The 18236-nt window shown below is 44.4% G+C and overlaps 2 protein-coding genes across 2 annotated transcripts; one reads left to right on the forward strand and one right to left on the reverse strand.

Moving 5' to 3' along the window:
* The first annotated feature begins 1431 nt into the window (after positions 1–1431).
* Positions 1432–16296, forward strand: LOC133929691 (coleoptile phototropism protein 1-like). Its single transcript, XM_062376478.1, has 3 exons — positions 1432–2290; positions 15446–15790; positions 15877–16296. Exons 1-3 carry the CDS (start codon positions 1475–1477, stop codon positions 16111–16113), a joined length of 1398 nt encoding a protein of 465 aa, XP_062232462.1. The 5' UTR covers positions 1432–1474; the 3' UTR covers positions 16114–16296.
* A 694-nt stretch (positions 16297–16990) lies between these two features.
* LOC133927961 (gibberellin 3-beta-dioxygenase 1-like) lies at positions 16991–17948 on the reverse strand. Its single transcript, XM_062374274.1, is given in 2 exon segments — positions 16991–17431; positions 17487–17948. Coding segments are annotated over 2 exon segments (903 nt in total).
* Between the last annotated feature and the right edge of the window lie 288 nt (positions 17949–18236).

Here is an 18236-nt window from a genome sequence, read left to right on the forward strand (position 1 = left end):
TGCCCCCGATCTGGCACTCGGCAAAGAAAACCGGGATTTTTTTAAAAAAAAATTCAGGGTCTTTGCCGAGTGCCAGAAATATGGCACTCGGCAAAGACCCTCTTTACCGAGTGCCAGACTTCCGGCACTCGGCAAAGTCCCTCTTTACCGAGTGCCAGACTTCTGGCACTCGGCAAAGAGGGTCTTTGCCGAGTGTAATTTTTTAACACTCGGCAAACCCTAATTTTTTTCCCCCCTTTTGGCCTCCAAATTTTTTCTACGGTCCTCATACAGTACCTGGTACTCCATGTTCCAATGTGGCACATTTCTCGGATTTTTTCTATATTTCTTTAATTCATTTCAATTAATTGAATTTTCTTGGATAATTCAAATTATAACTGCTAGTCATTCGAATAATGAAAAAAAATGAATGGAAAAATGATATTCATGTTATTTAGTATATTGTGAGACCGTATCCAGGAACATAGCACCAATTTCGAATATCAAGGTCACGAAACATGACCACGAACTTGCGATCGAGTTGTTTTTAAATTGTATAAAAAGCAAACAAAGTCCGAAAATCTTGAAACTTGTCAAGATATCATGATATCATATGTGGAGGCTGTCATAAAAATTTGAGAAGGTTTTAAGCAAGTTATCACGTACGATGCTTGCAAACCGAAGAATCTCAGCAAGGTTTTAAGAAACTTCTTCGGAGATTCTTCGGTTTGCAAGCATCGTACGTGATAACTTGCTTAAAACCTTCTCAAATTTTTATGACAGCCTCCACATATGATATCATGATATCTTGACAAGTTTCAAGATTTTCGGACTTTGTTTGCTTTTTATACAATTTAAAAACAACTCGATCGCAAGTTCGTGGTCATGTTTCGTGACCTTGATATTCGAAATTGGTGCTATGTTCCTGGATACGGTCTCACAATATACTAAATAACATGAATATCATTTTTCCATTCATTTTTTTTCATTATTCGAATGACTAGCAGTTATAATTTGAATTATCCAAGAAAATTCAATTAATTGAAATGAATTAAAGAAATATAGAAAAAATCCGAGAAATGTGCCACATTGGAACATGGAGTACCAGGTACTGTATGAGGACCGTAGAAAAAATTTGGAGAGGCCAAAAGGGGGGAAAAAAATTAGGGTTTGCCGAGTGTTAAAAAATTACACTCGGCAAAGACCCTCTTTGCCGAGTGCCAGATGTTTGCCGAGCGCTTGCTCTCTGGAACTCGGCAAAGATACTCCTTTGCCGAGTGTCCTATTTCTGGCACTCGGCAAAGAGGGTCTTTGCCGAGTGCCAGATGTTTGCCGAGTGCTTTACCTCTGGAACTCGGCAAAGACCCTCTTTGCCGAGTGTCCGATAAAAAGCACTCGGCAAAGTATGGGACACTCGACAAAGACGCCGTCTCCGGTAGATGCTATATAGCTAGCTCGCCGGAAGCCATCCAAGAATCACCGGCGGCCGGGCGCCATGAAGCCGTCCTCGTCCCCGCGCGCCACCGGCACCCGCCCCGTCGATCCCACCGCCCACTGCTCCTCGCCGGAGCCAAGGCTGTCCTATACTGCCGCCGCCACCCCCTCGGGCGCCAGCGACGACTCGTGCATCGTCAACGACGTCGACGCCTTTGCGCGCACCATCTCCGCCATCCGGTCCAAGCCCGCGGCCGCCTCCGGAAACCTCGCCTCCGTGCTGTCGCACTACGCGGCCAGGTGGCTCCCGGACACCGGGTCCTCCCCCTCCGGCCGCTTCCTGCTGCCCCCAGAGAGCCCCACCGCCACATGGCTCAAGAAGCGCCTCCTCCTCGAGTCCCTCGTCGCGGCGCTCCCGCCCGACGACGCCGCCCCGGACGCCGACGATGACATCACGTGCGACTTCCTTCTCCGGCTGCTCCGCGCGGGGAGCATGGTGGGCGCGGACGCCGCGCTGCTCGGGGACCTCGAGTCCCGCGCGGCGCGGAGGCTGGACCGAGCGTCCCTCGGCGCCGTGATGATCCCGGCGTTCGGGCTCGCGCCCGCGCCCCTGCTCGCCCCCTGCGCGTCGTCGACGCTGCTGGACGTGCCTCTCGTGCTCCGCCTCGTGCGGGGGTTCCAGCGGGAGGGCGCCAAGGCCGGGGGCGGCGGCGCAGCGGCCGCCAGGGTGGCGAGGCTGGTGGACGCGTACCTGGCGGAGGCGGCGCTCGAGCCGGGGCTACGGCCGGCGGAGTTCGAGGAGCTCGCGCGCACGGTGCCGGCGCACGCCCGCGCGGCCGACGACGGGCTGTACCGCGCCGTCGACACCTACCTCAAGGTGAGTGCACTGCGCATGCATGCTATCTGTTGCCTAATGTTATCCGTACATTATCAGGGTAGTACTTCATGTCCTAGTTAGAAAAACGGTAAAAAAAAAACATGCGTGAAGTGTTCTTTTACAGTGGCGTTGTACTAGAATGCACGATAACGGTGTGTTTCAAATCCAAACTCCGCTTGAAAGGATATTTTTTCTAAACGTATGAGAGAATTGCATTGTTTCGTGTGAAATTTATGTTGGTTGTTGTGAATTCTTATGGTCTAAACATGTCGTGAGGAGTAGGGTTAAATTCCTGTTAAAAATTCCAAACTTTTGCTGTTAGCGAATTGAGCATGAGAGACAATGATTTAACGTAAAAAAAATTTACAATATATAGGTAAAAAATCACAGGAACAAATCTTATTATAATAATTCCGAATAATAAATATAAGAGGTGATCTATATTTACAGACTCTTTTATGAAATAAGATTCTATTAGGATACTTCTATAGCTTGAATCATTATGTAACATTTGCTATTGATACTGTTTTATGATTAGACCATGAATATGGTATCTATATACATTTGCCCCAACGGTTATATTCAATATCTAATTTTATTGGGGTTTATCAATATATTTTGCTAGAAAATACTAGTGTCCAAATCTGAATTTAAAACTACATTGACGTCGAAGCCAGAACTGTAGGATGGCCAAAAAGGTACTGACGTGCAGGAAGTGATTGGCGCACGGCTATCCATGCAGAGGACTGACGTGCACTGGCCGATGTGACTGTGTTGGACGCATGCTACGCTCGTGGTAAAAAGCCATGGAAGTAAAACGAGCAAGTGTACGGTGCAGGCACATGTTTCTGTGTGTTTGATCCCAGCGGTTCAACTTGGACATTAGTACTCCCTCCGGTTCAAAATATACAACTTTTTTATTTTTATGTATAATTTTAACTATTATTTTTTTATTAAAATATAGTTATAATATCTAATAAACATATATTATTATGAAAATATTTTCAAAACAAATCTACATATATAATTTTTCTGTTTCTAAATTAAATATTTTAAAAGTTATTGACGGTTAAAATTTTAAATGTTTGATCAAATATTAGTCTAAGCGACAAGTAATCAGATAGTGTCATTCAATTAGGAGTATTTTATTTCAAGTGTGATTTAAACTTATGCAGGAGATTGGCATCAATATACTTAATTTGAACATCGACAATTTTTTTTAAAAAAACCCACTACAACACACTCATATACAAGATGCTTAAAACTACAAAACACATACTAAAAATCGAAGATGCAGAGCTTAGAGATTGATGAAATTACCATAGGAGTCTCGCTATTGAAAAGTACGTCACCTACTACTAAAAGAAAATTTTATCTTAGTAAGACATATAAGAACCAAATACGGGTTTGATTTCTGGTAGGTAATAGATATAACCACCCCCACTAACCACTCTAACCCAAAGCTTGGTTCTCTTGAACATGGACAATCTCCATCTAAACACAAATGATTTTACAGAAATTTCATAGAAAGATAATAACTATGTTGAATCACCACTTCAGACATTGCCTACAAAGAAGAATTTTCATCTACATATGAAAATTTTGTACATACAGAATACATAAATACATATATATATATATAATATCTAACGTGTAAAAAATTTAAAGTTGCTCGTTTTAGGCTCTCGTGGTGGTCCAATGAGACCTTGAGGTGATGGGAATACATGTCAGACTTCGAGATAAAAATTGACATATATGTTTATATAATTTAGTTAATCATCAGGATACTTTCTGTAATATCTGGGTTGTAATTGTTGTTATTACATTAATATAAAGGAGCCACTTATGGCCAGTAGCCTGAAATTCAAAAAAAATCAGCCGACTACTGTGAGCTGTTGGATGGAAATCCAACGGATCACAGCTTTTTTCAAGCTCCAGCCAAAAGCTTTGTACTCTCTCTCTCTTTGTTTTTTTCTATTATCATTCCCCTCTCCCTCACGACACCCTACTTCCCTCATCTCCAGTAGCTCCCGCCACTGGATCCGCCACCTCCTGTCACTGGATCCGCTGCCTCCCGTCGAATTCACTCCTCCACCCCAACCCCACCAACCGGCGATCCTCCACCCCTGTCGGTCGCTGTCCTGCCCACCGCATGTAACACCCAAGGTAACCACATACCCGGAGTCTACCTAACAATCACATAAAATTTACTAAGTCTGAAATTTAGTAAAAAAAAAATTGGCAGAGTCTTCCCTGTAAATAAGAACATCCGAGGCAAAAAGTTCATAATAATAAGCACATGAATAATACATAAGCAATAATAACCATCACAAACCACCCAACGATAAGTAAATGCAACTATACCAACCACAAGACCGTCTCAAGCACAACTAGTGCATAACCAACTTAAGTCCAGCAAAGATTAAGTTTTAATGATTCAATATGAGTAACTAAGTATATGTGGAGGTATGTGAGTGCTCAAGTCGATGTGCTACTCTTAATCCTATGCATGCTACGATCATTTGATACCTAAAAGTCAAATAAAACATAAGAGTGAGTAAAAGTACTCAACAAGTATAATATAGAACTGGAAGAACATTTTTACCTCGTGAAGGAGCAACAAATAAAGGGACTTTACATTCTTTTGAAATATCATGGAAATTATAGTTTTCATCTAAAACAGACCACACATGAATACTTCCATCTAAAACATTCACTGGTAAAGCCGAGAAAGCGTGGTCAACTCTTAATCATAGGAACATGATTAGAAGAATTAAACTGCACAATCGGTGTTTTTAGAAAACCCCTGACATTTGAATGATATTAAACTTGAATCTTTAGACCGGAACAATATCATGAAATTTGAATCATACCAACATGTGAAAAACACAAATATTGAATGAGCATAATTGAAAAGATCAATAAATCAATCGACAAGCAAACCATTCTATCACACAAGTTCGTTATGCACTTGCCTTAACCTTATGAGAACCTGGTGGCATGCCCTCGGCACCAAAACTCTCAAAACATGTGGAGCGAAAAATACACGTTAAAAACTATCCCCACAGGACCACAAATCTAGTCTTCCAACTAAACCCTAAAACCTGATTAATACATTATCCCAAAATTCAACTAAATTTCTAAGTTGCTCATTATTTTATCAATATCTTTTAATCCGCTTAATCAATTGAAGAAAATAAATACATCTCAGACATCTAAAAAAATTCCTAAAACTTTATTTATCATGTCTTTGGGTGAAACCTTCTTCTAACTAGATCAAACCTAGCTAAATAACCTTGTGTGCAAATTAAAATTAACTGGACAACAGCACTATTTTGATGGTTTCTCCTAAACAGCTTATCGGAATTGAACAAGACCAACTCCTTTGCAAAGATATCAACAAGACCTACAACTTTTGTTTAATCTTATAGCAATATTTTGCACTGATTACTGCCAGATTTAATAACAATGCTGATAATTAATAATGGATAGTTACCATATCCAGACACCCCAGGATTTCTCCCGGAAGGAGATCCCTTGATGAAATGAAACTACTCATATGTACCCAATGTGTCCCATAATCAAGAAGATTTATCTCGAAAAATAGAAGGGAGGAGTCCAGAGGACATATGAAACCCCCATAGATATATAGAGCCACAGGGCCCTGTAGAGGACACGCCCAAATGGAGAGACACAAGTCATTAGAAGCCCTATCAAGCCAAGAGAAGTCGAGAAAGTATGTCGCCGACTAGGTTTAGATCTATCTAGGCTAGCCACATACCACCTTGTAACATGCTCGGATCAATACAAGTCAAACAAGATGTATAGTTATTATCCTCTCAGAGGTCCGAACCTGTACAAAACCCCTGTGTGTTCTCTCATGATTCGTTTACTCAAAGCATCCCTTTTTTCTTCAACAAGTTTGTTAAATCGGTGGTTCACAAATCTTCAACACCTGACACCTCCATGGGAATTCGTCAGATATGCCCAAAATCCCTAGGTAGGTGATTGATCACAAATTGGCTATCTGGCCCAATGTAAAACTGGTCAAACTCCTTTCATTAAGGGATCCCCTTCCTAGGATCTAAGAATAGGAGGGAGGCATCCAGAAGACATACGAAACCCCTATAGATATACGGAGCCATAGGGCCCTATGGAGGACATGCCCAAACAGAGAGACACAAGTCATTAGAAGCCCAATCAAACCAACAGAAAGTCGAGGAAAGAAGTCAACGACTAGGTTTAGATCCATCGAGGCTAGCCATATACCCCCTTGTAATAGGCTCGGATCAATACAAGTCAAATAGTATGTAGGGTTATTATCCTCTCGGAGGCCCAAACCTGTATAAAAACCCATGTGTGTTCCCTCATGATTCGTCTACTCAAAGCATCTCCTTTTTTACAACAAATTTGTTAGATCGACAGTTCACAAATCGTCGACACCTGACACCATCCATGGGAATCCATCGAACATGCCTAGGATCCCTAGGGAGGTGATTGAGCACAAACTAGCTATCTGACCCAACATAAAGTCGGTCAAGGAGAAACTCTGATGGTTCATACCCAACCAGAAAGAATCCATTAAAAAGGAAATCAAAAGGCTCACCAAGACAAATTTTATTCGGGAGGTGGATCACCCCGAGTGGCCCTCAAACCCCATCATGGTCAGAAAGTAAAACGGCAAATGACGAATGTGTTTCAACTTCACTGATCTCAACAAAGCCTGCCCTAAGGTTGCTTTTTCTCTACCACAAATAGATCAGATAGTTGACTCCACCTCTGACTGCAACTATCTAAGTCGTCTCGATGCCTACTCTGGATATCACCATATTAGTATGCATCTAGAGGATGAAGAGAAGACCTCCTTTATTACTCTGTTTGGAGTCTATTGCTATGTTAAAATGCCATTTAGATTGAACAATGACGGTGCCACATACCAACGATGAATGCAGACAACATGATCAGATTGGTCAGAATATCGAGGCCTACATCTATGATATCATCGTCAAAACTAGAAAAAAAGAAAGATATCATCTCTGAACTACAATAAACGTTCAACAGCCTGTGCAAGAATCGAGTCATGCTAAATCCGGAGAAGTGCACATTCAAACTTAACATGGGGAAACTACTCGGTTACCTAGTGTGCTACCAAGGAATAGAAGTCAATCCCGGAAAGATCAAAGCTATTGAAGAGATACAACCCCTCAAGTTAGTGCGAGAAGTTTAGAGACTAACTGGATGCATGGCAATCCTCAGCCGATTTATTTCCCTGTTGGGAGATCGAGGACTTCCCTTTTTTAAGTTACTAAGACAACATGATAAGTTTGAATGGTCAAAAGAAGCAGATGAGGCATTCAATAATTTGAAGAGGTATTTTTATCCCCCTGTGCTAATCGCTCCTAACCCAAATGAAGATTCGCTCTTATACATCACGGTTGGACCACGTGCTGTAAGTGGGGTATTGATGGTGGAAAGAGAAGTGCAAGACAAATGAGAGAAACACCAGCGACCGGTGCACTACATCAGTGAAGTGCTCCACATTCCTAAAGAATGTTATCCGCAGATGCAGAAACTAGTATATGCTATACTGGTAGCCTCTCGTAAGTTACAATATAACTTTCAAGCTCACAATATTACCATACCATCAATATTCTCACTGGGCGAGATCCTGCAAAATAGAGATGCAATTGGCTGAATCGCCAAGTGGTCTGTTGAACTTAGAGAATTCGACGTCTGTTCCGTGCCTCGAACAGTAATCAAGTCGCAAGCACTCACCAACTTTGTGGCCGAATGGACAGAACTAGATCAAAAACAAGATGACCATAGTAACTTATCAGATGTATGGAACTTATTCTTTGACGGATCACTCACGCTTCAAGGCACGGGTGCTGGGATTATATTGATCTCTCCAATAGGAGAAAGCCTACAATACACTTTGTATATCAATTTTTTTGCCACGAATAACGTAGCCGAATATGAAGGTCTATTCGCTGGACTCCGAGTAGCTTCTGCTCTTGGCATTCGTCGTCTACTTGTGAAAGGAGATTCACAGTTGGTGGTGAGACAAGTTAGCAAGGAGTATCATACCTCAGATAAGACCATAACGGACTACCTCGTGGAGGTGAGGAAGCTGGAAAAGAAATTTGTCGGACACAAGGTCAAGTATATCCCAAGGAAGGACAACTGTCTCGCCAATAGTCTTACCCGCATACATCCCCTTGTAGTGGACATTCGCGACTTGGGGCTGAATATTCTGTGGCCCTTCCCGGTAGCGTCCGGGGGCTTCAAGTTCCTATTCATCACAATTGATACATTCACCAAGTGGATTGAAGTTGAACCAGTTAAAAAAAATCATGTCGGCGACAGCCAAGAAGTTCATCACGAAAAGCGTCATGACAAGATTCGTTGTCCTGAGTAGGATCATCACCGATAACGACATTCAGTTCTCTAGCGCGGTATTCATCGATTACTGCGGGTAACTAGGCACTGCAGTCTGCTTTGCGTCCGTGGCACATCCATAAAGCAATGGACAGGTCGAGTGGGCAAACAGCCCAGTACTTCAAGGAATCAAAACCCGCGTCTTCAACCGCTTATCTACCTACGCTAAAGCATGGGCCTCCGAGTTGCCTAACGTACTCTGGGCACTTCGAACGATGTTCAGCAGGGCGACAGGTGAAATGCTTTTTTCCTAGTCTGCGACCGAAGCAATGGTGCCTTGTGAACTAAAAATTAAATCTCATTGAGTCGAACTATACGCTAACAAGGATGAAATCTCGAGAAGACAATATGACCTCAATACTCTTGAAGAAAAAAGGGAACAAGCATTGATAAGATCAGCGCGGTACTAGCAAGCTCTCTAGCGCTACCATGACCGAAACATCCGCAAAAGATCTTTCAAACCTGGAGATCTAGTTCTACTACTCGTACAAATCCAGAAAAACATCAAAAAGTTATCTCCGAAGTGGGAATGTCTCTATAGGGTGGTCAAATCCAACCGACCAAGGTCGTATAGGTTAGTTATGGAAGATGGTCAAGTCCTTAAATTTTTTTGAAATATCGACAAACTTTTCAAGTTTTATGTGTAAGTATTTAGGATATATTTTGTAAATATTACTTTTCATATTATCAATATATTTGTTTTTACAAATTTCGAGACAATGCCTTAAAAAAACATAGATAAGCTGCTATTTGAGCACTTACACCCATACACACACTCGGAATTCTAAGACTGTCAATCTGGCAATCCTTCCCCAATAACCAGTCAGGGGCTTCATGTACACTAGGATTACAAAACTTGTTGTGCGTGTCAAATTTCTGACAAGAAGGGAAAAAGTATCTTTAGAAACTGCAAAAAACCTTATCGTGTCCCCGAAGTGCCAGAGAGCTACAACGTTCTCCACTCGGAGTCTGACCTAAGTTGATAACGATGAACATTCTGGAAGCTCCCTAATCTACTCAGAAGAAACAAAGGCCGAACACTTGTTTAAATTTTTTTCCTTGAATTCACAAGAAGATTCACAGTCATACACAAATATTGTAGTAGAAATAGAAACCTTTCATTTAACAAGATTTTGAGCTCTTCTACATATAAGCTAAGGGAAAGAGGATTACAAGTCCTAAAAGATCTACTCAAATAAGAGGAAGGAGAGTCTTCGACCAATGAAGCTTCAACGACTCAGCAATTGGAAGGAGAGACTTCCTTGTTTCTCTCCAATCACCGGTGCCAATGGAGATAATAGGGTCATCGATGTTCCATCCCCATGTCGAACTTGCTGGTGCCGTCACCCGATTATCGACATCTCTGGTGATATAGGGTTTGGTAGAGACCTCGACTCTCCACCCTCATCATCGATGTCGTTGCTCCATCTACCCCCTTCGGCCATCTTCGCTGGAATAACACGAGGAGAGAGAGGATGAAGCAGCTGGCGCCTTGCCATTTTTCATGGAGACACTGCCAAATGCCTCCCTCTTTTTCGCCTTAGCTGCTGCTTCTTCCTCCTCTATTTCCGCCTCTAGAAGGTCACAGTCCACCTCATCTTGGATTGGAGACAACAGCAGCTTGCCATCTTTAATAGGGATACCACAAGTCATCACGCTCTCTTTAGACTCCTCATCGGAGGAGATGTCGATAACCTCTACCACCGAACCAGATTTGGTTGGAGATCATGGTGGGGTAAGGGGTGAGTACTCGAGGGAGGATGAAGAATAGTCAGGAGATGAAGGAGTGTGGTTAGGCGAAGGAGGAGGTTCCATGATTGAATCTAAGTTTGATGTAGCCAAGCTCCGGTACCCAGGGGTTTATATAGACCAACAGGTCAAGAGATGCATCGCTTCATCTCCCAAACATTGATCCTGGGCATGGCGGCATTATGAGCCACGAGCGCCCAAGCGATGCGCGATCATCGAGGCTACGTCTTTTCAATTGGCTCACATAGACAAATAGGTGGCCGTTGGTGCACTTGTTATCTGCTAAATTTCTTAGTGCATAGGGTACAATCGAGAAGATGGTACATCAACCCTTCCATGCTCGTGAGAGGGAATCTTTTCACCACTATGCAAAATTTCTGTTGCAACAGTTCAACTTCCGAGCCTAGCAAGCGATGAGCCTGATCTCCTTCGTACCTTTGCAAGTACAGGATGATTTTTATGGACCTACTGATAATCTACCCAGATGGAACACCTTCTTAATGACTCGCTTGAGAACTCGAAAGTGTTCGGAATCCCGAGTAGGTGATATGAGAGTGCCAGAAAAAACCAGTTATATGTTTCACACTAATCGAGGCCCCGAGTCCTACTTGATAACATGGTCAGACAAAAAGTTTATCTTTATTGGATATATATTTGATCCGTCAAAGTCTCATTTCACGTACTGATAAGGGCTTGATGATGAATATAGATAGTTACTATATCCGGGCACCCCAGGGTTTCCTGCAATTCTCGATGCATATCTCTATTTCCAGAAAGGGGATCTCTGGATGAAAGAAAGTACCCGTGGGTACCCAAGGCTTCATGTAACCAGGAAGGTTTATCTTCAACAACAGGAGGGAGGAGTCTAGATGATATATGATGCCCCCATGTATATAAAAAAAACCTTGTGTGTTCCCTCATAATTCGTCTACTCAAAGCACCCCTTTTTCTTCAACAAGTTAATTAGATTGGTAGTTCACAAATCATCGACAAATACCGTTGTTCAACAATTGAACTACTGATCACGAGTTTCAGCGACGATTCCACTCATCCAAACTCATATACAACCATCTAGGGGCTAATTAGATGTTACCCTCACTGCGAAGATCACCAATTTGCAATGAAGTTCAACAATTTTGCAAAAACCCTCCTCTTTTCCCCTTTTTTCTCTTCTTCTCTTCCTTCTCTTCTTATTCCTTTCCTTCCCTTCTTCCTCCCTACTCTCCTCTGCTGCTCCTGGATGACACTGTGGCAGCACAATTATTGTAGCTCCTCATGCTACTGTAGCATCAGCAGCATAGCATAGCGAGAGGGAGAACGGTACCTTGGGACAGTGGATGACGGATGCATAGGGCAAGGTTGCTGGCAGCGAGGTACCCAATGGTGGAGGTGAGCGGCTAGCAGCATGGAGGAGTTAGGACACATGAGTAAGGGGATATTTAACTTTTTGTCACTTTCTTAGATGACCACTCTTCAAATACCACTCTCTTACTTGTCTTTCATGTTTTTTTGTCATTGGAGAGCAAACATTAGTTACGTTAATATGCCACTTTCACCTATTAACGGGGGGCAAGAAGGGGAGCATGATGGTCGTCATCCCCTTCCTACCTCTCTTGGTTGCAGTCCTCGGGTCCCTCTGCTGGAAGCTCTTTGCTAATTGGAGTCTATGTTGTTTGTGCCTCCTCTTCATCTCCACTGCACATCCCCTGCCATCTCCTTCCTACCACCACACACCCGCTCGGTCATGCTCGGTGTGGGTGAGCCTATGATGAGGGAATGCAACGGTGGAGGTCACCATTGAGGTGCCGATCGTCAGCTCCTTTCCCCTAACGATGACCCCTCCCAATCCTCCTCTCTGTTGCTAACGTGCAAGGGCCTGCCACATGCAATGGTTTGCGATGCGGGGGACATGATGAAGGTAGAGGCGCCGCCGCCGCCGCCGCCAAGGAGTACACGGGTGGCCCTGAACATGGGTGCAAGGATGAGGAAGAAGAAAGTGAGGGGGTAGAAGAGTCTTTCTAGAAAACTTATTTCGGGTGGCATTTTCATAGTTATGCTATTAAGAAGCTTTCTCTCTCTGATGGCAAAAAATGAAAGACAAGGAAGATAGTGTCATTTAAAGAGTGATCATTCAAGAGAGTGACAAAAAGATAAATATATCAAGAGTAGGATGACCGGAGGAATAGGAGGCGGGCATCGGGCAAGGCCTGGATGCCCAACCGTTCCTTTTATTTTTTTCGTTTTTCTTAATTAGAAAAGAATAAGGAACCTCAATTGAAATCGGATAGTCTAAATTTATTATACTTGCTACAGTTTGAAAGTCAAATTTTCATCATATATTTAGTTTGCCCAGTTAACTCTTTATTCTTATAAATTCGGGGTATTATACTGCCGGTCTGTCCTGCCTCACGGCATGCCTCCATGGCCTTCCCTCGGGCCCGGCGCGACGGCTCGTGCTCCTGCCTGTCGACTGAAATCGCTTGAGTGAGCAGGAGAGTCCTTTAATATAATACATGCCATGTTTGAAGGCTTCACGTTTCAGATTGTTTTTCCAAGAAAATTTGCTCAATTGTCTTGGGCCCTGTTTGGGAAGTACTTCTTCTTATAGAGTTCTAGGGATCTGGGATATATCAAATGAACACTGCTGTATGTATGATCTAGTTGTATGACTGAGCCATCGCACATGACAGTAAGAGGGACTTAGGGTGTGTTTGATTGGGTGATTCAGCAGGGATAGGATTCCCATCTAGGTAAACAGTGCTCACCCGGGTGTTTAGTTAGGTGACTCAGGGTTGACGGGGTCATCAATCTCTACTGAATATTCCTCTAGATTTGGGATCATCCGACTCGAAAAAATAGCCAGACGAGGCTGCCTGCTTCGGTCCGCTCGTCCGTGACTCCTCACCCCGTTCCTATCAGAAGCAGATGACTAGTGGGTTGGATGAGTAGTACCTATCCACTTCTAAATTTTTTCTTCCCTATTTCTCTATTTGAACAGTGGGGTTGATGTATAAAAAATGATAAATCTTTTTTTTAATGATGAATCAATTTTAACAGGATTCACCTCAATATATCTTATAGATTCAAAATAAAAATCTCCAAAGAGGGCTACTCCTAGAAATTCTAGCAATTTTTAATGCCTCAAAGAAATTCCCAAAAATCTAGAAAAATTGACTAATATTCCTCTCATGTAGCGTAATAATTTCTAAAATTATTTTCAACCCTAGATTATTTGATGAAAAAGTGAGTTCCTTTGCAATGCTCTTTTTATATGTATTTTTATCATTTTATGTGATATTTTCTTTTTAATTTAATTTGAATTCAAATAAATTCAAACATGCATAAATTCATCCAAACGCTTATGGAATACATATAAATATGAATGCACACAAATTGGGGGTTTCACTAAAAAATCATCACAATCAACTCAGCTCATCTAATCCATCCAACAAAACAGAAAATTAGCTCATCCTATCCAACTCATCCCACTAATCAAACATAAAACTGGCTCATCTCATCTATCTAACCAAACAAAAAACTAAAGCATCTCATAAAAAAACAGAGATGATCCTGTCATATCTAAACTTGTCCTCTAATCAAACACACCTTTAGTAGGACACACCTAATTCATGCGCCCTTGCAGCACAACGTGCGAACTACCCCGACAGTCCCCTTACCTTTCTATTTTTGGAATCTTTTTCACTCCCTGTAATTCCTTTTTCGAAAAAATTTGTACGAGAAAAGTTTGTCTCAGGTAATTTAGAAAAAGTTTTAACGAGAAAATAGAAAAGTTTTCAGAAAAATTTATATGACCCCACGCTAACTTAGACTCCAGTGGTCACGCGCGGAACAGGATTTGCGTTTAGTGACTCACGCGCTGGCAGCCGTAGATCAAACGCCAGTCATACGGCTGGGTAGTACTCACAACAATCCCCATATCAAATAGTTTCTCGCTGAACTCCTGACTTCCAAATGACCTACTCAAATGAGTAAAATAAATCAGCAAATTGTTATTGTTCCTCTTGCCTCTGCATTTGTCCTTTTCATGAGGAGTTACTGCTCGCTATCTACAAGTCTACACCAACCAGATTGTATCATTCCAAACATGAGTACTATACATGCAGTCTAGTCACATAGATCAAAATGTAAAAGGTATCTTTGTTTCTGGCCTCTCGATGTTTTAGAAACTACATGCGATTCTGATAGAAATCATCACATGAGCTACCTCAACCTACAAGTGCTACGAAACAAGAGAATCACCCGTCGTTGCACATGGCTAATCTTTCTGGTACACATCAACTACGAGCTTATTTGGTTCATATATTAACTTTATTACTATTTGTCATATTTTTTTATCACACTTATCAGGTTACTTAATCAAAATCTTAATCACACTTTAACATATATAAGAGAATCTTGCCATACTTTTTTAAGTCACCGATGCATAAGACCATAGTAGCGAAAAGATAATCTTATCATAATTGTAGTTACGAACCAAACAGATAGCTAAGTTGATCAACTCTGAGCTGAGTAACTTTAGACGTGATAAACTGTGACAAGTTTTAGCTATGAATCAAACAGAGCCTAAATCACCACTCTCTCAGTTACTCTTTTTTCTTCTACCACTTCTTTTTCCTAGTTTGGTCCAACTAGCATGCGAAAACTGGGATGATTCCCGAAAACTGGGATGATTCCCATATGAAAAATGGTCACAGAACTAGTTTGTGATAGAAGAAAATTAGGTTATGCCTCCTACTAGATGCATATATAAATTGTTTAATTCTTTTTCCCGAAAGATCGATGCATATATAAATTGTTAATTGTATGGAAATACTTTAAAAAAAGAAAACAGTTTTAAATTTAACGAGAAAGAGAACTCAGATTATCACAGTCTGTGGCAGCATGATCCTAGTGCATTCAAATGACCAATCTTGATACTACTTGATTCAACACTGATCGCGCGCCCAGGCACACCCGCTCGCGAGCAAGGAGGAGCGGCGGTCGCTGTGCCGGCTGATCGACGCGCGCAAGCTGTCGGCGGAGGCGGCGGCGCACGCCGTGCAGAACGACCGCCTGCCGGTGCGGTGCTTGGTGCAGGTGCTCTTCTTGTCGGAGCACGGCAGCGGCGGCCAGCTCAACCACCGGCAGGCCGAGTGGAGCGGCGGCTCCTTCCGCGACCTGCAGATCAGGAGCCCCGCCCTCGACCTCCCCTCCGCCACGGCCGCCGGGAGTGTACGGTGCCAGTCCAAGCGCGAGCTCGTCGCCCAGCACCACGAGCTGCGCCGCCTCCGCGAGGATGTCGCCCGCCTCCAGGTCCGTACAATACCATGAACAGCGCGGTGGTCAGTGTCAGTTTGACACATGGATTTATGGATGCATACGTTGGTGGCTTCATGCAGGTGCAGTGCCACGCGCTGCAGGCGCAGGTGGACCGGCTGGGCTCGGAGAGCCGGCGGCGGCGAGGGCTGTTCAGGTGGGGCGCGTTCCTGTTCGGAGGCGGCGCGGACGTGGTTAGGGTCGACGAGTCCGACAGCGGCGTGGAGAGGACGCCGCTGAGAGGGAGGAAGCATGGCCGCCACGCACCGACGCCGGCGACGGGCACGCCGACGATGGCAAGGTGGCGCAGGTCATACTGATTCTTGAGAGCATCGTACCTAGCTAGCCAACGCCGACGTGCGGGTCTTTTTTTAAAAAAAAAGTGAAGTGTGCTATATTTGTTTTTTTTTCCCTTACACGCTGATTGGTAACTTGTTTGTTTTTTCTTTGTGTTTGAGGTTTTTGTCAAGTATCTAATCTGTATTCTTTTTTTTCCTTTTCAAGTGTTACCTTCTCTCTCTGAATGTGGTGACTGGTGAAGGATGAAGTAGGAAATGTGACTCATTTTTTAAATTATAAGTCACAATTTTATATACAGTAGATCAACATCGAATTAAACAACCCACTAATCTCCATACAAATCCAATGGTTAAAAGAGTGACTTTCATCTCAGAAAAGAAAAACTCAAACAACTTACAAGTAGCTAGCCCACCTTTCGCGGAAAAAAAAAAGAACAGAACGTACACTCACCTTCTCCATTGAACCCTTGGTGCACAACTCTCCTCTGGTCCTCAACCACCATGGTTTTGGAGAGGGAACAGAGCAGAAATTTTGTGAGCAACTGCATCGACGAGGATAGAAATTCCAGGAGGGGAGGGATAAAAAGATGTGCATCATCGTCGCGCGGTCAGACTTCCGGAGCGACTGAAATTGTCCATTGATTTCCTTCATTTTACCCTTCTCTTCTTGCAATTCCTATCATTTTCCGGCTATGCACATGAGGCACGAAATTGTTATGTTGATACTTTTTTTAAGTTTCACATGCCGATCTACAGCTCTAAATCTTATCATGAATTAAGTATTTAAGTTTGGATCACCATTCCTGCCCACGGATCTATTACATAATATCCATATTGCAAATAACCTTTCAAGTTCCAACTCTGGTCTTTGCTAGTTGCTACATTATCATCTCCGCAGCTAGTTCTGAGGCCCTTCTCCTGCTTCACCTTCCTCCGCTACCTGCAGCATCGACAGCGCCGACGCGTCAGTGCCGAACATCTTCTCCCTGACCACCATGTACTCAGGCCACGTCACGGCCCGGAACGCGGCCTTCCTCCCCAGCGGCACGGCGGACGCGAGCGGCGCCACCTTCATGTCAGCCGGCGGGCCGAGGAAGTAGGGAACGGAGATCCGCTCGCGCTCCCGGTTCACGACGGCGCGGTGGAGCACGCTGTGGAAGCGGCCGCTGGTGAGCACGTGGAAGAGGTTGCCGATGACGACGGCAAACGCGCCTGTCAGCGCCGGCACCGTCGCCTACCGGTCCGGCCCGTGGCAGAGGAGCTGCAGCCCCGGCACGAGGCTCTGCATGATGAACGTGAAGAAGCCCGAGCCGTACATGAATGCAGGGCAACGCGGGCGCTCGTTAATTAACCAGTGTAGCACGTGACGTGATTAACACGAGACATGCACGCACGTGAAGGCGCACGTACCAGAAGCGGAGGTAGTCGTCGCCGCCGTCGGGCCAGACGCGGCGGAACTCGGAGCGGATGGCGGCAACGAGGAACGTGCACCCCACGGACCACATGAGCTTGGAGAAGTGGAGCGCGTAGGGCGGCACGCCGTAGCCGTTGGCCTCCCCTGGGCGGCGCCCCGCGCGGGTCTTCTCCGGCGCCGGGCGTGCAAACAGGCGCGCGATCTGTTCCTCCATGCGCGCCACCACCTCTCCCGTCACGCCGTGGCCAACGAGCAGGAACCCGGCCCACTCCTCGGCGGCCCGCGCCACCGCGCGCGCCACGTCCGGGTCGCCCATGTCCACCACCGGCACCGCGTCGCGCCCCGCCGCCGGGTGGTCATGCGGCCCCGCCCACGCGTGCGTCTCCGGCACGCTCTCCGCCGACCGGAATTCGAAGTAGGGAGCGGCGACCGACGACGGCATGGTCCGCGGCGGCTTGCAAGAACTCGGCACAAGATCAAAGCGGAGGCTCAGAATTTAGGCAAGCAACTAAGCTCTGGGTTTGGAATTGCACATGACAGGCATGCCATTTATGCGTGTGAGCGAGCACGCAACGCCAGCAATTCATGTGGCGAGCGACAACTGTGCCAGCATGCACGTCGACTCACATGAGCAACGTTTCTGCCACGTAAGCTTGCAGCACACGTGGCATGCAAGGTGACACTTGCTTTGCTTGGGCACCGGCAGACCAGTTTCAAGTTTTGGTGGAAA

This window comes from Phragmites australis, chromosome 9 (genome assembly GCF_958298935.1).
Source record: "Phragmites australis chromosome 9, lpPhrAust1.1, whole genome shotgun sequence".
NCBI classification, from domain to species: Eukaryota; Viridiplantae; Streptophyta; class Magnoliopsida; order Poales; family Poaceae; genus Phragmites; species Phragmites australis.